The sequence below is a fragment of the Eumetopias jubatus genome, unplaced genomic scaffold (genome assembly GCF_037043125.1).
Source record: "Eumetopias jubatus isolate StellerSeaLion01/CBP00866 unplaced genomic scaffold, mEumJub1_p1.0 scaffold_2, whole genome shotgun sequence".
Taxonomy (NCBI): Eukaryota; Metazoa; Chordata; class Mammalia; order Carnivora; family Otariidae; genus Eumetopias; species Eumetopias jubatus.
This window is the reverse complement of record NW_028274808.1, coordinates 134,445,536-134,467,483: the sequence shown is the minus strand read 5'-3', so window position 1 is coordinate 134,467,483 and position 21,948 is coordinate 134,445,536. Positions and strand designations below refer to the sequence as shown.

General features: G+C 37.1%; 1 protein-coding gene across 1 annotated transcript in view; it reads left to right on the top strand.

Moving 5' to 3' along the window:
- Nucleotides 1-21,065, top strand: part of CDS1 (CDP-diacylglycerol synthase 1) — a 59,875-nt gene extending 38,810 nt beyond the window's left edge. The window contains exons 6-13 of the mRNA XM_028124145.2: nucleotides 5,930-5,988; nucleotides 7,536-7,618; nucleotides 8,940-9,027; nucleotides 11,708-11,776; nucleotides 12,455-12,607; nucleotides 14,055-14,174; nucleotides 16,251-16,354; nucleotides 20,907-21,065. Coding sequence (XP_027979946.1) covers nucleotides 5,930-5,988; nucleotides 7,536-7,618; nucleotides 8,940-9,027; nucleotides 11,708-11,776; nucleotides 12,455-12,607; nucleotides 14,055-14,174; nucleotides 16,251-16,354; nucleotides 20,907-21,036 — 806 coding nt within the window. The 3' untranslated portion in view covers nucleotides 21,037-21,065. The remainder of the gene's footprint in view (nucleotides 1-5,929; nucleotides 5,989-7,535; nucleotides 7,619-8,939; nucleotides 9,028-11,707; nucleotides 11,777-12,454; nucleotides 12,608-14,054; nucleotides 14,175-16,250; nucleotides 16,355-20,906) is intronic.
- Nucleotides 21,066-21,948: the final 883 nt, after the last annotated feature.

Genomic DNA, 21,948 nt, shown 5'->3' with positions numbered 1-21,948 from the left:
CCATACTATTTTCCACAGTGGTTGTAACAATTTATATTCTTATTAACAGTGTATGAGGGTTCCTTTTTCTCTGCATCCTTGCCAACACTTGTTATTTCTTGTCTTTTTAATTTTGGCCATTTAATGGGTATGAAATGGTATCTCATTATAGTTTTGATATCCATTTTCTTGAGATTTATTTAAATTTAAAATTTAAATTTAATTAGTTAACATATAATGTGTTATTGGTTTCAGATGTAGAGGTCCAGTGATTCATCAGTCTTATATAATACCCAGTGCTCATTACATCACATGTCCTCCTTAATGTCCATCACCCAGTTACCCCATCCCTCCACTCCCCCTCCACTCCAGCAACCCTGAGTTTGTTTCCTGTGATTAAGAGTCTCTTATGTTTTGTCTCCTTCTCTGATTTCATCTCGTTTTATTTTTTCTTCTCTTCCCCTATGATTCTTTTGTTTCTTAAATTCCACATACCAGTGAGATCATATGATAATTGTCTTTCTCTGATTGACTTATTTCACTCAGCATAATACCCTCTAGTTCCATCCACATCATTGCAAATGGCAAGATTTCATTTTTTTGATGCCTAAGTAGTATTCCATTGTGTATATATACCACCTCTTCTTTATCCATTCATCTGTTGATGGACATCTGGGCTCTTTCCATTGTTTGGCTATTGTGGACATTGCTGCTATGAACATTGGGGTGCAGGTGCCCCTTCGGATCCCTACATTTGTATCTTTGGGGTAAATACCCAGTAGTGCAATTGCTGGGTCATAGGGTAGTTGTATTTTTAACTTTTTGAGGAACCTCCATACTGTTTTCCAGAGGGGCTGCACCAGCTTGCATTCCCACCAATGGTGTAGGAGGGTTCCCCTTTCTCCACATCCTCGCCAACATCTGTCATTTCCTGACTTGTTCATTTTAGCCATTCTGACTGGTGTGAGGTGGTATCTCATTTAGGTTTTGATTTATATTTCCCTGATGTCGAGTGATGTTGAACACTTTTTCCTGTGTCTGTTGGCCATTTGGATGTCTTCTTTGGAGAAATGTCTGTTCATGTCTTCTGCCCATTTCTTGATTGGACTGTGTGTTCTTTAGGTGTTGTGTTTGATAAGTTCTTTATAGATTTTGGATACTAGCCCTTTATCTGCTAAGACATTTGCAAATATCTTCTCCCATTCTGTCAGTTGTCTTTTGGTTTTGTCAACTGTTTCCTCCATTTCCCTGATGATTAGTGATGTTGAGCATCTTTTCATGCTTACTATCTGTATGTCTTCTTTGGAAAATGTGTATTCAGGTCCTCTGCCCATTTTTAAATTAGATTTTTTTTTTTGGTGTTGAGTTATAGAAGTTCTTTATGTATTTTGGATATTCCTCCTTTATTGGATACATCATTTGCAAATGTCTTCTCCCATTTATTAGATTGCTTTTTGTTTTGTTAATGGTTTCCTTTGCTGTACAAAAGCTTTTAATTTTAAGGTAGTCTCAATAGTTTATTTTTGTTTGCCTTAGGAGACACATCTAGAAAAATGTTGATGTGGCTGATGTCAAGAGAAATTACTGCCTGTGCTCTCTTCTAGGATTTTTATGGTTTCAGGTCTCACATTTAAGTCTTAAATCCATTTTGAGTTTATTTTTGTGTATGGTGTTAAGAAGTGGTCCAGTTTCTTTTGCATGTAGCTGTCCAGTTTTTCTAGCACCATTTATTGAAGAGACTATCTTTATCCCATTTTATATTCTTGCCTCCTTTGTCATAGATTAATTGACCATTAATCATGGGTTTATTTATGGGGTCTCTGTTCCATTGATCTATGTGTCTTTTTGTGTCTGTATTATACTGTTTTGATTACTACAGTTTTGTAGTATATCTTAAAACCCAGAAGTATGATATCTCCAGCTTTTTCCCCCCTGCCTTGCTTTGGCTATTTGGGATCTTTTGAGGTTTCATACAAATTATTTGTTCTAGTTCTGTGAAAAATGCTGTGGGTATTTTGATAGGAATTGCATTGAATCTGTAGATTGCTTTGGGTAATATGGACATTTTAATAATATGATCCATGAGCATGGAATATCTTTCCATTTGTTTGTGTCATCTTCAGTTTTTTTTCATTAATGTTTTATAGTTTTCAGAGTCCAGGTCTTTCACCTCTTTGGTTAAGTCTATTCCTAGGTATTATTCTTTCTGGTGCAATTATAAATGATGTTGGTTTCTTAATTTCTTTCTGCTACCTCATTATTAGTGTGTAGAAACACTACTGATTTCTAGGTATTAATTTTGTATCCTGAAACTTTACTGAATTCATTTAAACATCTAATAGTTTTTTGTGGCGTCTTTAGGATTTTCTATGTATCATGTCCTCATCAGTTTAACTTTTACCAATATGGATGACTTTTATTTCTTTTTCTTGTCTAATTGCTGTGGCTTGGACTTCCAATACTATGTTGAATAGAAGTGGGGAGAATAGACATCCTTGTCGTGTTCTTAATCTTAGAGGAAAAGCTCTCAGTTTTTCATTGTTGAGTGTGATAGTAGCTGTGGGTTTTGTGTGTGTTTAAGTGTGTAAGTGTGTATACATACTCTAACCTCACTTAGTTGAGAGTTTTTTTTATCATGAATGGATGTTGGGTTTTGTCAAATGCTTTGCAAGTATTGAGATGATCATATGATGTTATACTTCATTTTGTTGATGGTGGTGTATCACATTGATTTTGGATATTGAATCATGCTTGCATTTCTGGAATAAATCCCACTTGATCCTCGTGAGTGATGTTTTTAGTGTATTGTTGTCCATGGTTTGCTAATATTTTGTTGAGGATTTTTGCATCCAAGTTCAGGAATATTGGCCTGTAAGTTTTGTTTTTTTGTGGTATCTTTGTCTGGTTTTAGTATCAGAGTAATGCTGGCTTTGTAGAATATATTTGGAAGTTTTCCTTCTATTTTTTTGGAATAGTTTGAGGAGAATAAGTATTAATTATTTTCTGAATGTTTGGTAGAATTGACCTGTGAATCCATCTAGTCCAGGACTTTAATTTTTTGGTGGTTTTTGATTAGTGATTCAGTTTCTTTACTTGTAATCAGTTTCTTCAGATTTTCTATTTCTTCCTGATTTAATTTTAGAAGATTGTATATTTTTAGAAATTTATCCATTTCTTCTAGGTTGCTCAATTTGTTGGCATATAATTTTTCATAGTAGTCTCTTGTAATCCTTTGTATTTCTGTGGTTTTAGTTGTTATCGCTCTCTTATTTCTCATCTTATTTGGGTCTTTTTTCTTGATGAGTCTGGCTAAGGGTTTATCAATTTTGTTTATCTTTTCAAAGAACCAGCTCTTGGTTTCATTGATTTCTTTTTTTTTCTACTGTGTTTTTTAGTTTCTGTGTCATTTATTTCTGCTCTGATCTTTATTATTTACTTTTTTTTCTACTGACCTTGGGCTTTGCTTGTTCTTTTTCTAGTTCCTTGAGATGTAAGGTTAGGTTATTTATTTGAGCTTGTCTTTCTTGAGGGAGGCCTGTACCACTATGTATTTTCTTCTTAGAACTGATTTCACTGTGTTCCAAAGATTTTAGATATTGTGTTTTCATTTTCATTTGTCTCAATGTTTTTTTTTTTTCTTTGATTTCTTTCAGCCCATTAGTTGTTAGGATCATATTGTTTAGCCTTCATGTGTTTGTGTTGTTTCCATTTTTTTCCTTGTGATTTATTTCTGGTTTCATACCATTGTGATTGGAAAAGATACATGGTATGATTTCAGTCTTAAATTTATTGAGGTTTGTTTTGTGGTGTAATATGTGATCTCTTCTGGAGAGTGTTCCATGTGCACTTGAATGTGTATTCTGTTTTTTTTTAATTATTTATTTATTTTTAAAAGTGTGTTTATTTATAATCTCTACACCCAATGTGGGGCTTGAACTCACAACCCTGAGATCGAGATCACATGCTCTACCAACTGAGCCAGTCAAGCACCCCTATTCTGCCATTTTTAGATGGAATATTCTGTATGTATCTGTTATGTCCATCTGGTCCCATATGTCATTCAAAGACACTGTTTCTTTTGTTGACTTTCTGCCTAGATGATCTGTCCATTGATGTATAAGTGGTATGTTAAACTCCTCTAATATTATTGTATTACCATCAGTTTTTCCCTTATGCCCATTATTATTTGCTTTCTGCATTTAGGTGTTCTGGTGTTGGGTGTATAGTTGTTTACAATTGTTATATCTTCTTGTTGGATTGACCCCTTTATCATTATGTAAAGCCCTTCTTTATCTCTCATTACAGTCTTTATTTTAAAGTCGACTTTGTCTAATATTAGTATTGCTACCCTGCTTCCCCCCCCACTTCCATATCCATGGTAAATGCATTATCATCTCTTTGCTTTCATTCGGTGTCTTTAGATCTGAGGTGAGTGTCTTGTAAGCAGCAGGTGAATGGGTCTTGTTTCTTTATCCATTCTGCCATTGTAGGTCTTTCAGTTGGAACATTTAGGCCATTTACATTTAAAGTAATTATTGATAGATATTGCCACTTTGTTATTTGTTTCCTGATTGGTTTAGTCTTATGTCTACTTATGGCCATTTATTTTCTACTTAAGGGAGTCCTGTTAACTGTTCTTGTAAGACTCCTTTATCTTTTGTTCCTGTGGTTCTTCTCTGTTCCTTCTTCTCCTGCACTCTTTCTTTGTCATTGATGAGTTTCTATAGTCTTTTGTTTGGTGTTCTCTCTTTTTATTTTTTATGTATCTATTATGGGTTTTAGGTTTGTGGTTACCATGAGATTCATATATGACATCCTAAGTAAATAGCAGTCTACATTAATTTAATAGTTATTTAAGATCAAACACATTCTTATTAAAAAAAAAGAAAGAAAAATGTTTCTTTTCCTCCCTGCCCCCTTTTTTTATTCCCACCCCCATGTTTTATGTATATGTGATCATATTTTACATCTTTTTTTTTTTAAGGTTTTACTTATTTGAGAGAGAGAGTGTATGTGTGAGAGAGCAGGAGTGGTGGGGAGGGGCAGAAGGAGAAGCAGACTCCCCACTGAGCAGGGAGCCCAATGCAGGGCTTGATTCCAGGACCCTGGGATCATGACCTGAACTGAAGACAGACACTTAACCAACTGAGCCACCCAGGCACCCTACATCCTTTTTTTTTTTTTTCAAAGATTTATTTATTTATTTGAGAGGGAGAACGTGAGCAGGGGGAGGGGCAAAGGGAGAAGGAGAGAGAGAATCTTAGGCAGACTCCACACCCAGTGTAGAGCCTGATGTGGGGCTTGATCTCACAACCCTGAGATCATGGCCTGAGCCAAAATCAAGAGTCCGAGGCTTAACTGACTGAGCCTCCCAGGTGCCCCACATTTTTTATTCATTATTTTCTTACATCTACTTATGGCCATTTATTTTCTACTAAGGAAGTCCCGTTAACTCTTCTTGTAAGACTCCTTTATCTTTTGTTTGTCTAGGAAACTCTTTATCTTTCCTTCAAATTTAAATGATTACCTTGCCAGATAGAGTATGGCTGTAGGTTTTTTCCTTCCAGCACTTTAATTATGGCATGCCACTCCATTCTGACCTGCTAAGTTCCTGCTGAAAAATGAACTCTTACCAAATAACTTTCATTCAACTGAAATTCAGGATCTGTTTTTCTATGTCCACATATTTGCAAGGGACTAATTCACTTAATTAATGCAGGGAATGTTTATTGAATTTATACCATGGAATATATTAGGCATTTTGGAGAATACAAGATTATTTCACTCAATAAACTTCTATTTAAAATGCTTACTGTGAGGAGAGGTGGCCTGTGAGTAAATGCTAAAGTATACATGGAAGTGGTACAGAAAATTGGCTTATTTGAGCTCAGTGAATCTTATATTTTATAACAAATTGCACAACAAGCACATGTTTTTTGTTCTTAAACAGGTTTCTGCATGTTTGTGCTGAGTTTGGTGAAGAAACATTATCGTCTGCAGTTTTATATGGTCTGTATTAACCATAACTATGTATAATAAAAACGTGCTTATCTTTATTTTTTTTCTATAGTGAGAAGATCTAATCTGCTAGTTGATGTTTTGCCTAAATATGAGGGGTATTTCAATTTTGGATGACTATTAAATACAAAAGGTTTAAGTTGTACAATTTTTGAAGATTTAAAAATTTTAACTGTTTTCAAAGTATCTATCATACTTTTCTATGGACAGTAACTATATTTATTTATCCTTAGCCTGAGTATAGAGAGAACAGAACATACATTTTCTTGGTAGCTTTGGTTAGTTACATAGTTAATTGCATAATTCTTTTTGCCCCAAGGTGTTTTATGCAGTTTATCATTGAAATGTGTTGAGTATTTTATGAAATTTATCACTGTGTATGATGAACTTTTCTTATTTTCTTAAAAGGTAGCTAATTATAAGATTATAAAACGGAAAATATAGTATTTAATTCTGTGAATTCGTGTATTAATAAGGCTTGTTTTGGATTTGGATATATTTCCTATTTTTTTTGCTTGCTTTTCTCCACTGAGACATTCTGCTGAGCATCATCACTGGGAAACTGTAGTATTTCTTTACGTTTCTCATTTTCCGGGATCCTAAGAGGAGAGTAAAATTATCCAGGAAAATCTAGAAACCATCAAGACAAGTTAGAGATAATAGAATCTCCTATGAAAATATAAATGGTGCCTATTGGAAAAAAATCATTTATGCATTTTGAAGCAACCAAGATAAAAGAGAATTTGACCTTTTATGCAGATAAAAATAAACTAATATATTATTTGCCAAAATGGGAAATAGGTTTATTATGAGTAAATCCAAATCTTAAGAATGTTGAACATTTTAAAATTCCAGTCAAAATTATGAGACAAATATATAGAAACTTTTAATTCACATTCTACTCATACTGTTGATGCTAAAAGAATTACTAAAGTGGCATCTCTCAGGCTAAATGGACCTGATGAAACACACAAGTTTGAAATTCTGAAATTGAATACTGTCATTAAATAGTACTGTAAAGGCCAACTTTCAAGTATGGAAAGCTGGTGTTTAAGGGTAACTGGTCCCTGCTGGTTTGAATTATTTGAAGGCAGAAATAACTCTTTATGGGAAAAAGTTACCATAATGAACTCCAAAAGAATAACTTTTCACATTTTTAATGCAGAATGCAGCCAGAGTAAAATGTTCCTCTCTAAATGCTGTAACATCACCATAAATTTCTCATTATCATTTTAATCTAATGATTCAAGATTATTGTATATTTTGTATATGTTTTTAAATTCAGTAGTATTTCTCAGTATTGTTAGCATTCCATTTGTGTATGAATTAAGATTGTTAAATGTCTTCGTGGTTTTAAGGTTCCAGTAGGCACCAAAATGACTATAATTTACTAATAGCATTTATTTTATACAATCCCTATCTTACAAAATTTGACCAAAAGTCATGCTAGAAATTTATGTTTCAAAATTGCTATTTTGCTCCAGGGCTGCACTGATCAGCTGTGTTCACTAATTGTTGTGTTGTTGGGCTATTAACAGTTCGCATGGACTCATGTCACTTTACTGATAACAGTTACTCAGTCACATCTTGTCATCCAAAATCTGTTTGAAGGCATGATATGGTAAGGGGACAGCATTATGCTGCTTTGTATTTGTGTCCTAGCCTTTTTAAAGCTCTTTCACATTGGACAGTGTCTTGTAGATTTCTGCTAAAATGTACTCTTTATTGTTGCTCTCTTTCACTAAAATACCTTACAAGTTTTGCTCACTATTTGACAACTGAAGACAAGCACTTTGTTAACAACTTGAAAACCCTTCTTTTTCGGGTTCCAAATAAAATGCAGGAAGTCCTCATAAAAGCTCCCCAAATTAATTACATTTTCAGGTGTTAACTACACCTTAATGTGGCTGTTTACAAAGCATAAATAGACTTTAAAAAGAAGAGTATATTATTTTTGTGGAATGCAAAAGAACATAAAAGTTTGCTTGTTAGCAAACAGTGTGCTGCCAATGTATTTTCTCTGGGTGAAAGTTGGGTAGGTTCTACTCTGCCTTTATATGGGAGTGGGTGTCCAGATTTCAGATGGAATTACTTGCTGTGTGGCAGTGACTTGAAGATTCAAAAAGCATTTTTATTAGTTTGAAATTGTAAAAATTATTAGTTAAAAATAAGAGTGGAGAAAAACAATTTAAGAAGTCTGACCATATTATCCCCACATTCTTTTTAAACCCATTAATTAAAATCTTTTATAGTTGGTAGGTTTTGTCAAGATAAAACCCTTCACAGCTTCATGTTTGGGTTTTTTTATACCAAGGGGTGTGTGTGTGTGTGTGTGTGTGTGTGTAAAACAGAGTCATTTTAAGATTGTCTTCCATATGCAAACTTCTAATTGATAGGTGGCAATTACTGAAATTAGTAGGTTCTGTACAATTAGTAGGGTTTAATGTAACTATAGGCTAAGGTAGAATTAAAATTGATAGTTCTTCCTGAAAAAGAATTTGTATTAAGAGCTTGGTATAAATTTATGAGATTATATTGTGTCTAAACAAATGACTCATTTCCATTTTGAAAGGCTGCTTTTTTTTTTAAATTTTTTGTGCTATTGTAACTTGTTCCTCATAAAACTGAAATTTGAAAATCCATAGCTATAGAAATGGATTGCTTAATATTAAAATTAAATTGATTATTTAATATTTTCCTTAGCAATATTCTCCTGGTATATTGGTTTATTTATAGATTTTGCTCTGCTGAATTGCATTAAGCAGATCTGGGCAAATTTACTTGATATTTATCATTTCTACTACTGTTTTGGCAAATGTTATGTTCTGGATGAAGCTGCCGTATAATCCAAAGGGTTATTGCATTGGTTCATTATGAGTCATAACCTGTATAAATGTTTGCCACTTAATCATATGGACTTTTTTTTTCTGATTTTCTTTAAGGTTCCTTGTTCCAATATCAAGTGTTATTTGCAATGACATAACTGCTTACCTTTTTGGATTTTTTTTTGGGAGGACTCCATTAATTAAGGTAATGGAACAACATCTCAAGTAGGCCATTACCATAACCTTAAAGATGAGCCACTGGAGAAAATTTCCAACAATTTGGTGCTGTTGCACATTTTTATTTATGAGGTGCTTTGATTTTCCCATAGCTGTATTTAACAGCCACAGTGTAGGGGCAGTGAGCCATTTTCCCAAAGATTGGAATCATCTAAATTCTTCATGAGACGTTCTCTTGGCTCCATCAATAAGGACCTGACTCCATCAGTTATCCTCCGTCTTGTGAAGGCTTATTTCATCTTTCTGCTGGTTTCTTCCCATTAGCTATAGTGCAAGTCATCGTCTTCCATTCTCTAGCGACCCTACAAACAAGCCTTTCCTAGACTCTGCTTTCCCTTCAAACCATCTCATTTATCACCTCCTTTACCAAATTTTTTGAAAGTGTACACTTAACCATCTTCACATACTCATGTCCATTTGTAAAACTTCTACACCCAAACGCTGAAAAACCCTGAGGCCCTACAATAAAAAACTGATAATGCAAGTAATAAGTAAAGGTTAAGATAAGGGAAAGAAAAATACACATGTGCAGACCATGTTGTTTTGCCTTAGATTTGGTTCTACTTACAGTCAGTGGAGGCAAGGAAGGAAATGAATTAAGTGATATAGTTCTCCTTTGGGGGAAGAAAGAAACCGATTCCTCATGGAAAAATAGACCTTTTACTAGAATTGATTACTTTTAAACAAACTTTTCACATTGGGGCTTTGGATATGATTCATTTCATCCATGTATTGGGCAAAGTCTTTAATAATAATCCCACAAATATGTTAATTGGCTATTTTGATGTTACTATATGAAGGCAGTTTGGAGGGATTGAGACAGTTGTGCAGATACAAAACCTGTTTGATCAGAATGATACAAGAGTAGCTTAAGTGTTTCCAGAGGAAAGCACGGACTGCTTATCCTTCAAGAAAATCTTCCATAAATTCTTCCCCATATAGGAGTCTAGCATATAACATCAGGTTGAGCTGTAGGGATACTGGCAAGCAACCTGTGTGTGTGTGTGTGTGTGTGTGTGTGTGTGTGTGTGTGTGTGTGTGTGTGTATAACATTTCTAAAGCTGCTTCAGCATAAGAGCAAGTGATTAAATATTAAAGGCTTCTATACCAGATGAGAAGTTTTTGGCTTAGGAAGTCTTCAAAGAGGCTGTTTTGGTTGTAGAAGAATGTTACTGTCTGATTTTGAACATAGATTCCTAGTGAATTTACCAGGCTGGATTAGTTGTGTAATATATCCATATGTAATTAAACAAGTTAACCCCTAAATCAATTTGATATAGATCAATTTAATTTGATAAGTTATCTTTATTTTTTTTTAAGATTTATTTATTTGAGAGAGAGAGAATACAAGTTGGCAGGGGGGGGCAGAATGAAGGGAGAGAGAGAATCTCCATGTAGACTACCCTGCTGAGCACAGAGCCTGACACAGGGCCCAATTCCAGGACCCTGAGATCATGACCTATGCGGAAATCAAGAGCCAGATGCCCAACTGACTGAGCCACCCAGGTGCCTGATAAATTATCTTTAAAATAATCAACAGGCACTTTTGAATTTGAGTCAACTCCTACTTCATGACAATAATACTGAATTGTCCTAGGAAATGGTGTGTATCAGTGTCTTCTCTGTGGCAGAATTGTTAACAGATTTGTCAAGAAACTGTTTCTATCGACCCTTTTGGCTTTGGGCTTTATGAACATCATTAGGACAAGAGGTCTTTAAAGAGATCATGTAGTTTAGCCTGTCACCTGTTTCTATCTGCATAAACTTCTGATATTTATTTGGCTTCTGTCCCCACCCATCCACTGAAAGGGTCATCACAGAGGTCATCAGTGATCTCCAGATGACCAGATCCCTGTATATCAGTCCTCATCTTATAGGGCACCTCAGGCATTTAGTGCTGTCCACTCCCAAATCTTTTCCTCCTGCCCCTGCATCACTGATTTCCAAACTTTCCTCCAGATTTCTCTGCCTGAATGCCCCATTGACTGAGAAACAATAGCCGGCATCTGAAACAGTATCTATTCTTAGAAGCACAACATGTTCCTTTCTTCATGGAGACAGACATAGATTGTGACCAAAGGGAGAAGGATATGTGAATACTTGTGGAGCAAATACTGTGTCTGGTTTGCCATTTCAGAAAGAGGTCTGTTGTATGCATGGCATTTTTGGGAATATACGAAAATCTGGTGTGCTGCAATGTCCATGTTTTGTTATACTCATTCTATTTTTTTTTGTCAGTGGTAGTTCAATACAGACCATGTGTACTTGGAATGAGTACATCTTATCCTTACTGCAAGAACTACACTATTGGGGGGGTTTATATAAGCATAAAAGTCATGGGATGATGATTTCAATCTAGAGTTTATAGTTCTTTGAGAGAGAAAAAAATAAGTTGAGGTTATACAGAAACAGATATATTCACAGTATGTCAAATGTTTGAGGGTCTAATATGTTAGATATTACTAGAGAAATTGCACAAATAAATCAGGATCATGGATGAAGGAAAAAGGGTTGCAGAGTCATTCCAATAAGAAAAAAGTAAGCAGAGATGTATAAGGTATTGTGGGAATTCATTGAAGAGAGTTTGCATATGTATTTGTGTGTTTTGTGAGTGCAGTAACTCTTTTTAATTTATTTGGTCTTTTTAGTTGTCTCCTAAAAAGACTTGGGAAGGATTCATTGGCGGTTTCTTTTCCACAGTCGTGTTTGGATTCATTGTGAGTTTTGCTGGGATTTTTATTTATATTTTGAAAAATGATGGCAAGTTTTATTAATCTGTTCTAAACCTAAAAAACTGAACCACAAAATGTTAATAATGTATTTATTGAAACCCACTAAACAGAACCAATTCTGTACCCCAGTAGCTCTGATCACGGCCTCGTATCAGAATTACCTGGGGATCTTACAGAAAATCTGTGTCCCAGCCCTGTCCCGGCAGTTAACGCCCCCAGCTGATTCTAATGTATAGTTAGGCTTGTTCTGCCTTAAGGGAGACACAGGTGCTGGGACAAGTAGTGGCCTTGAGTAAAGCAGAGAATGCAAATGATGATGAAGAACTCTGCCTCCTTAATGCATACTAGCTAATTGACTTAGTGGGTGCTGCTGTGAGCCCAACTTGCAGGAACAGTTAAAAATAATTGAAATTGACTTTTAGCCATGCATAACATACTGTTAATGTTTTAAAAATTAGTGTACAGTTACGGAATTTAGGTTTTTATTAAAAGAGGTCTGTGAGAATCAAAGATACAGTGAAAGGACTGGATAAAAGATAAGTATACAAAAAATGTTAGGAAGTTTAATTTTTGAAGAGTCTAATGAAAAGAGATTGATAAATATTTTATATATATATATTTTTTTTCATTCAATGTTTCATGGACTCTTGCTTTGTTATTCAGGCTGCCTACATGTTATCCAAATACCAATACTTTGTCTGCCCAGTGGAATACCGAAGTGATGTAAACTCCTTTGTTACAGAATGTGAACCCTCCGAACTTTTCCAGCTTCAGAGTTATTCAGTTCCTCCCTTTCTGAAGGCAGTGTTGAGACGGGTAAGATACACATAGTTAAGGATCCTGTATCCCAAAGATTCAGGTTCATTTAAAGTAGGGCTAAACTTTTTACAAGAAATCAATTTCTACAGAATTTTTAACTCTTTGCTACAGAAGTGGTATCACTGCTTAGCATCAGTAATATTTTCTATCCCCTTGTGATTTCCCTTTCTTGAACATAAAATGAGTATTACTATCACAAACCAGCTGTCTGTTCGGAATTTACTCACCTGGTGGTTTGAATGATTACTGATGGTAATTTATCTTGTTTGTTTTGAAAACATTTTCCAGTATTCCTTAGATTTCTAAAAATCAAAGGGGTTACAATGAGCTTCACTTGTAACTGGTAGGAACTGACTCAATTTAAAGCTTAATTAAAATTCAGCAGCTCAAAGATTCCTTGATTTTTAGGGGACCTTTAATAGTACAGAAACTGCTGCTTCTAAAAAATCAATTTCCCTTTGAAAAGCACACTGTTGCCATTTAAAGGCAGTGTTGAGGTCTCTCACTGAAGGATGTTGGCAAGCTGTCCATTAGAACCCTGCTGATAATTTGCCATCAAGACTGGTGGGTAGTTGGTTCGAGTAAGGAATCAAACAGTTGTGTGTGTGTGCTGTGTATGTGTGTGTATCTGAAATATTTTTAAAGTCCATAATTTTTGAGGAGCAGGTTAACCAACAAATTATTTCTCTCCTTGTGTGTGCAATACATTGAATCCAAGAACTTTTTTCAATGTCCAAGCCATCTGTTATCTGCTATGAAACTTTTTGATACTACCAGTCTTTGGGGCAAGGCCTTTGCTTTCAGAACAGGTCGAGATTGGTGTTCTGAATGATCTTTCTAAAGCCTACCTATTTATGCACTGTCTACAATTTGTAGTTTCAGTCTATCTAAAGTGGAGCAAGAATCAAGAATTTACAAAATAATTTGCCTGCAGAATTCTTCTCAATTTTTATTATCTCCTCCCTGAATCTTTTATGACTGTCTTGCTGATGCTCACTTTGGTGGTCTTTTTTAAGCAACTTAAAGACCAACTTTTTCCTCATTTTGTCATATAAAATTAAAGTGAAAAAAAAACAAAAGTTACAATTATAAAGTTCTACTGGTAAGAAACAAATTCAGAAATTAACTCAACTGATTCTTACCAAGCCTACAAATCAAATGTTATAGAAGTTTCTAGATGAACTAGAGTATCCTGCCAACTGCAAGATTTTAGTGTGCCAGGTGTCATCAGTATGCTTAGAGAGGGAATGGAGAGTGCTGGCTAAGCAGAGGATGGGAATGCCAGCTTACAACATATTTTTCTCCCATGGTCCTGAAAGTGTATGAAGTTAACAAAAATGTGGTATAATGGTTTAATATTTATAGCATGGTTCTTAGTTTAGGTGGCATGCTCAAATACAACTTTAATGCAGTTAAATCCCTTCCCCCTTTATTTTCTCTTTAGGAAACAGTGAGCTTGTATCCTTTCCAGATACACAGCATTGCTCTTTCAACGTTTGCATCTTTGATTGGCCCTTTTGGAGGCTTCTTTGCCAGTGGATTCAAAAGAGCTTTCAAAATCAAGGTGTGTGTTTAGAATCTTTGTTACATTATTAGGGAATATAATTCAAGAATATAATATAGTTGTAATTTGGTTCTTTCTTGGTCTCCCACATTAAGCCTCTGGGCAAAAACTTTCAACATCCTATTTGTTTCAGCTTCACAGAAATCTTTCCTGGCTGATTTGAGTATATTCTCTCTCGTTAAATTTTGGACATGCCATCTTAATACATTTTAAAGTGTTATGTCAGCCTCATTTATAGAATTGGCATGTGGTCACTTAATGTTGGGACAAACACAGAATCTTGGTCCTTCAAGTGCTCATCCAAAAACCCAGCTGTGAATTGTCTGAAGTTTACGTGTTGTGCCACAGTCTCGATTGAAGAGACGAGCCTGGGAGCCTTTGGATATAACCATCTATTCTCCTAGATCTGGGGTCAGTGAACTCTTCCTGTAAAGGGAGAAATCATTTATTAATCATATTGCAGCTACTCAACTCTGAACTCTGCCACTGTAGTGCAAAGCCCTGTGGGCAGTATGTCAATGAATGGCCCTGACTGGGTTTTAATAAAACTTTTACAAAAACAGGCAGTGGGCTAGACTTGGACTATGGGACATAGTTTGCTGATCTCTCTTCCAGATACTTGAAATTTTTCCTGTATTTCATTTAATTTGGATTCTCATAAAGTCACATATATTTTACCCTGTTATCCCAGCTGTCCTCACATGCCTTCACCAAGATTGAATGTTGTGCCATTGGGAGTCAGAGAGTGGCTATTGAAAGTGGGGTGAACAGAGCAGGCCTCTCTGAAGGAGGTGGCATCTGAGCAGGGGTCTGAGAAAAGGAGAATGTGTCCTGTAGAGAAGTGGAAGGAAGAGAGTTCCAGCGAGTGCAAAGGAGAGGAGGAGCTTAGCCTATTTGAAGGGGAGTGAGAACAGTGTGACTGTAGTAGAGAGGAGGCCTTCAGACTACAGAATTGGTGGGGCCAGATCACATGGGGCTGCAGAAGCCAGGGAAATAAACAAACACTCAGTGAGCACTTAAAAGGGGGAAGATACTATGTTAGGTGGAATGCAGTATGTGGAAGCATATAAATGTACCTGTTCTCCAGATGCTCACCACCTGCTAGGGAAGACAACACTTGCCCACAGTGAACCACAGCAAGAACTGTGCATGAAGACTGTCATGTCAAGGCTGCAAACAGCAGAGTGGAATTGAGTTACTATGGCTCTCTTGTTGCTTCAGAGAATAGGGAAGAGAAGGAAGGAAATGTGTGGGCAAAAAGTAACCGAAGAATTTTTCAGTAATTGTTTGAAACAGAGAAATGTTACATTTAGAATGGTATTTTCTTCAGTGGTCTTTAATGCAAGGTTTATTCTTGAATGATAGATAATTTTGCATGTCTGAAATGAAGGTATAATAGCTGTTGCATTTAGATGTTTTTAGGTTGCCTGCGTATGCTAGAAGAGCAGTCTGTCATTTCCATATCCTTAGCACCCAGACATGTGGCTTGATCTATAGAGTCCACTTGAGAGACTTACTAACCATTCCCTCCACTTGGCCGTTTAATGGACTAATGTGTCCCACATGATGTGTTTTGGTTTTCTTTTTACCCCAATACTTAAAGAAGAATATGCATTATAGTAGCAAAATATTTATTTCAGAGTAAAAACTATTAGGATAAACATGAGTTAGAACTAGTAGTATATCTGTCAACAACACTAAAAAGAGCTCCTCAAATAATTTCTGGTTAAACAGAAAAGTAAGCTAGAACAATGTTAGATTAATAATAGCCGATAGCGCTTCTGATTTAGAAAAAGGTTTATTAACTTAAAAAAGTTAGTGCTAGATTTAATTAATATTTAATTAGTGTCACTTGAATGCTTTTGGTCAATTCGGTAATGATTCTAACATGGGTACGTATTTGAAAGATGTGGTTTTAACTTGTGAGACATGTTCTAGTAAGTCTGTATTTAGTGAGGAAATCCAGTAGTAAAGTATTTTCTTTAGAGCTCCTGATGCCAAGAGACATGTACAGGTAGGAGTTTTATAGCAGGTGATTTTTTGAAAATTTGCTCATATGTTTGTTTGTTTCTGAAGGATTTTGCAAACACCATTCCTGGACATGGCGGGATAATGGACAGATTTGATTGTCAGTATTTGATGGCAACTTTTGTGCACGTGTACATCACAAGTTTTATAAGGTACTTTTAGATTTTTAAAAAATGTTTTATTAATGATTTCTTTGAGTTCTCATTTCCATAGGCATTAGTTTAAATGAGTTACTTTTTCTGTCAGTGATAATTTATAATATAAAAAGGGAATGGTGGCCCCTGGGGTTTGCATCACATTGTAGCCCTGAGAAGTATGATTAAGGAGAAATGAAGAAGAAATAATTAAATTATAATTATTTTACACACATTTGAACAACTTAAATAATAGTATGTGTCATGGTCTTTAATAGGGCCAAGGTAAAATCTAGGTAATGTGGATGGCACTGGATTGAATCACCACATTTCCCGTTTTCTGTGGTATACAAGTGACAGTGATTACTAACTAGAAGAGGACTAATAATTCATCCAGTCCGCCAGTTATTTCTTGAGTGCCTGTGATGTGTTGGGGAATGTTCTAGGCATGGATAGAGCAAAGAACAAAACAAAGTCCCTGCCCTCAGAGCTTACATTCTTACTGGGGAGCAGGAGAGAGAAGGGGCAGAGACGGACAAAAAACAAAAACCGAGTTTGTTAGCTGGTGGTTAAGTGCCGTGGAGAAAAATAAAGTGGGCCAGGGGATTATGGTTGTTTGGGAGGTGGAGAAGTGGGGTGAATGGAGGGGTGTTGCTTTTTTATACAGGGTGGTTTATTCTTGTTATTAAACCCATAAGGTTTTGGATCTGACCTAAAGTGCTAGTTTGGGATGTGAAAGCAAACCACAGCAAGCACACATTAACTTTATTTTCTATGGTCTCTACTAAGTGCCTGACCACAGAAAATACGTACTTCCTTCAGAGAGTATTTAGAAACTCATATTTGTAGATCCATAAACACGTATTTTAAATATATACCCAGAGCAGTATAGGAATTTTGTATTAATTTTTATTTTTCTTGAGCAGTCTTGTTAGGAGTTTATTTCATTAATCTTTTCAAAGAATCAAGTTCTGGCTTTGGTAACGTTCTATTTCATTGATGTCCACTTGCATCTTTCATTCTTTTCATCTTTCTTGAGATGGAATTTGCTGTTGTTTTTTGAGCTTCTTGAGATAAAGCTTAGGTTATTGATTTTCAGCCTTCTTGTCTGATATATTCATCTAAGACTGTAAATTCCCTCTTAAGTACTGCCTTATTCTCATCTTACATGTTACGTTTGTACTTTCATTATCAGTTACAAATATTTCCTGATTTCTGGTATGATACCTTCTTTGACACATGGATTATTTAGATGTGTATTGATTGCTTTCCAAACAAATGGAGATTTCCTCATTCTCCTTTATTGACTTTTGCCTCAGTCCACATGGTCAGAAAACATACTCTTTATTATTTCAGTTTTTAATAGTTGTGGAGACTTGTTTTGTGCCCCAGCATATAGTCTGTTCAGGTATGTGTCCATGTGGCCATGGAGCATATGCGCATCTGCAGGTTGGGGATGTAGGGTTGTACATGCCAGTTAGGTGAGGTTTAGCTAAATCTTCTGTAATGATTGTTTCGTTTGTTTTTTCCATTTTTCAATTTTTCAGGAAGAGAGCTTTGTCAGAATATCCCACTGTGATTATTTTTTTTAAACTTTTATCTATTTATTTTAGAGAGAGAGCACAAGCAGGGAGGGGTAGAGGGAGAGAGAGAGAATCCCAAGCAGGTTCCACAGCCAGCATGGAGCCCAACTCGGGCCCAGCCTCACGACCCTGAGATCACGACCTGAGCCAAAATCAAGAGTCGGACACTCAACCACTGAGCCACCCAGGCCCCTTCTCTCCCACTGTGATTGTAAATGTACTTATTCCTAGTCTGCCAGTTTTTGATTTATGTATTTTGCAGTGGTTTTAGGTATATACACATTTAGGACTGTCCTATCTCCCTATTGAATCACTTATAATGTCATTCTATAACATCCATCTTTATATACCACTTGCTTAAAGCCTGTTTTGTTGGATATTAGAAGAATGGCATCAGGGGCACCTGGGTGGCTCAGTCGTTGGGCGTCTGCCTTCAACTCGGGTCATGATCCCGGGGTCCTGGGATCGAGCCCCGCATCAGGCTCCTGCTTGGCGGGAAGCCTGCTTCTCCATCTCCCACTCCCCCTGCTTGTGTTCCCTCTCTTGCTGTGTCTCTCTCTCTGTCAAATAAATAGATAAAATCTTTAAAAAGAAAAAAAGAATGGCATCAGCCTTCTTTTGGTTAGTATTTATATAGTGTGTTCTCACTCTCTCAAATAAATAAATAAATCTTTTTAAAAAAAATAGTGTGTTTCTCTTCTAACAAGTATATAGCTTGATTTTAGTTTTTTTTTTTTTTTTAACCCGGATGACAACCTTTGTCTTTTTTTTTTTTTTTAAGATTTTTATTTGAGACAGAGCAAGAGAGAGAGAGCATAAGTGGGGGTGGGGAGCAGCAGAGGGAGAGGGAGAAGCAGGCTCCCCACTGAGCAAGGAGCCTGATGTGGGACTTGATCCCAGGACCCTGAGGTCATGACCTGAGCCAAACGTGGGGCTTAATTGACTGAGCCACTCAGGCGCCCCCAACCTTTGTCTTTTTAGTTGGAGTGTCTAATCCATTTATATGGCAGTTCCTGATATATCTGAGTATTAGTAATTAATGTTTAAATCCTTAGAACTCTGGGGGCACCTGGGTGGCTCACATGGTTAAGCGTCTGCCTTTGGCTCAGGTCATGATCCCAGGGTCCTGGGATCAAGCCACACGTCAGGCTCCCTGCTTGGCGGGGAGCCTGCTTCTCCCTCTCCCTCTACTGTTCCCCCTGCTTGTGCTCTCTCACTCTCTCTGTCAAATAAATAAAATCTTAAAAAAAAATTGGGAAAAAAAATAAATCCTTAGAACTCTGTTTTCAGATGGTGGCAGCTTTTAGGGCATTAACTCACTTTTTTTTTTTAACCTGCTATTCTCTCACTAGAGAAAAGTAATGCTGAGCCATGTTGTCTACCATTTGAAAGCAAATATTTAGACTATTAGAGATACAGGGCTAGTGCCAGGGTGCATGTAGCTGGGAGCGCCTGCTGACATAATTTTGCATTTAGCTGAACTTGCTACAATACTCTTCCTTTTCTCTGTGGGCCCCTACTCTGGGTTTGTTAGGAAGTTGCTGAATCTTTTGAAGAAATGTAAGACAAGCTGTGCCCTGCCTTGAGTAGACAGTGGCTGTGAGAGGCATCTGGCCACACTTTTGGCAGATGAGCTGAGGCACGTGCACGAAGGTAACCCAGGGGATGGCTAATCTGTGCTGTGGTTTTTTTAATCAAAGACTTTTGTTGTGATATCCCTATATAGCAGACATTTCTTTGTTGCTGGGTTTTCTGTTTCCTGTAATTCCATTTGAACTGAACAGTCCTAATCATAAATTTAGTTACCTGTGTAAATGTCTTTCTCAGAATTCGGTGCCCTTCTCCCATATATCATTTATGTCTTGCTGTTTTCCATTGGATTTTACTAATCTCTCTTTACGAGAAGTGAACCATAATCTGCTTTTCATATTCAAATGGACTGTAGAAATCGCAGAGAACGACACATCTGCATTAAAGTCTAAATTCGGTTCATTCTGAATGTGACAAAATTCACATTTTGTCACATTCTGCACTGTAGAAGGCCACAGGGTTGTAAGCGGGTTGAGTTCTAGAGCCCCATGGGGGGTGGGGGGAGGTTACGAACCCCTGACCGTATAAGTGTCAGGTCAGGGAAAGGGTAAGAGTCCTGTTTAGCACCTTTTCCGATTCAAGGATTCAAGTGCAACATGGAGGGCTGGGGCAGGGAGGCTGGGGGGAGCTGCCGGAGGAGACACCCCTGGGAGAGAAGGGGGAGTGCGCCGCACCACTGCCTCCATGTTGCTGCCTCAGCTCCCCCTGGGCTCGCCTCCCCTCTCCTGGGACTGCTGGCAGGGGGGTGAGGAGGGCAGGCTGTCCGCCTCCTCGTCCCCCCTTCAACGAGAAAGGACCCACTTTTGTTTCCTACATTGGGGTTCACCGAAGACTTTCTTTGGACAAAGGCTGTGGCATCTACTGCAGATCCCGGGTAGTGGCTTCAGTGCCAGGTCAGCACCTGCGTCCTGTCTCTCGAACATTCATAATACCCCAGGGGCACGTCTCAAGGTTTCTTTGAAGCTAAAAATTTGAAGTATATTTTCCTGTCCCCTTCTGGCTTCTCTTCATCCACCAGGACTTCTGCTCCTTTCCTTACAGGATGGTTTGTGTGTCTTGACCAGTCAGGATTCATTCCCTGTTCCCACTTCTAACTCAGGTTGCCCCTTTGAGAGGCTTTGTAGAACTTAGACCTGCACCCCCTAGATTGCCTAGTGTTGTTCCTGCATTTTGTATTTGTGGGTTCTTCCCAAATCTAGACTGTATGCCTCTCGGTGCCGAATATTTCCGGGGTTTTTTTCTCCCTCTGACACTAACATTGGGCACTAAAGTGAGCTTGATCAAGTAAAGGTTGTTACTCTTCACTTAAGTGCATGATTTATTTTCAGTTGGGGGTATATGCTTCCTTTAGGTCTCTCAAAATAGCATGAACTTGGCCTTTTCTGCTTTGTTATCAGGGGTCCGAATCCCAGCAAAGTGCTTCAGCAGTTGTTGGTGCTTCAACCAGAACAGCAGTTAAATATATATAAAACCCTGAAGACTCATCTGATTGAGAAAGGAATCCTACAGCCCACCTTAAAGGTATAGCTGGATCCAGAAAGGGAAGGACTGAGCATAAGGAGTTCTACAGAAAAGCACTGACAGATGAAATTTTGTAATTGTACAGAAAACTGATTGAAAATGCAATAGATTGACGTTTTACAGACACGAATGTCTCTTCTCGAAATTACTGTGAATATTTAACACTTACTTGATCCAAGTTATAAAATAACAAATTATCAGCAAAAGATCCTGTACCTTTTCTAAAGTGTATTTTCTGATGTTAACTTCCTTCCCCAGACTTGCTAGGTTTCATAATGTAAAAGACTTGTGTTTTAGAGTCAAACAGAAAAAAGTAAATTGAGGATGTCTTAAGATTGCATCTGGCATTGTGCCCTTTGCACAAATATTTACTTTTGTACTTGGAGCTGCTCTTAATTTTAACAAAGTGTTTTATGTAAGGCACAATAGGAAGTTCGTTCTCCTGTACTTCCTCCTCTTAGTCTGAAGTCCTTTCTGAAGGGCTGAGTTGGATTCAAAAAGAAAAAAAAAATGCTTGTCCATTTTTCAAAGAAGTAAGTAATCATTTGCCAGGGGAAAACATTCCACTTTTAGGTAGGTTCAAAAAGAGCAGACATTAAACTCCACTCCTGATAAAATTGTGTGGAAAAACATGACAGTTGCAAGAAAAACAAAGGAGAATTCTGCTGTGGAGAACACAATGTACACATCCTGCACAGATTATCTCCACAGAAGACAGTGATGCACGACCTGGGCCACCTCTTGGTGGAATTCTCTGCTTTTGCTTGTTTCCCAGTGAACTGGTTTCCATCAGTTCTGCAGCCTCAAGCACATAAGATCAATATAGAGGGTAGTGAGTAGGGGTGGTGGCTGACGCAGAGAGGGGGGTGCTCCGCTAAGCCAGAGCGGCCCGTCCCCAGAGGAGGCTCCACATGCCTG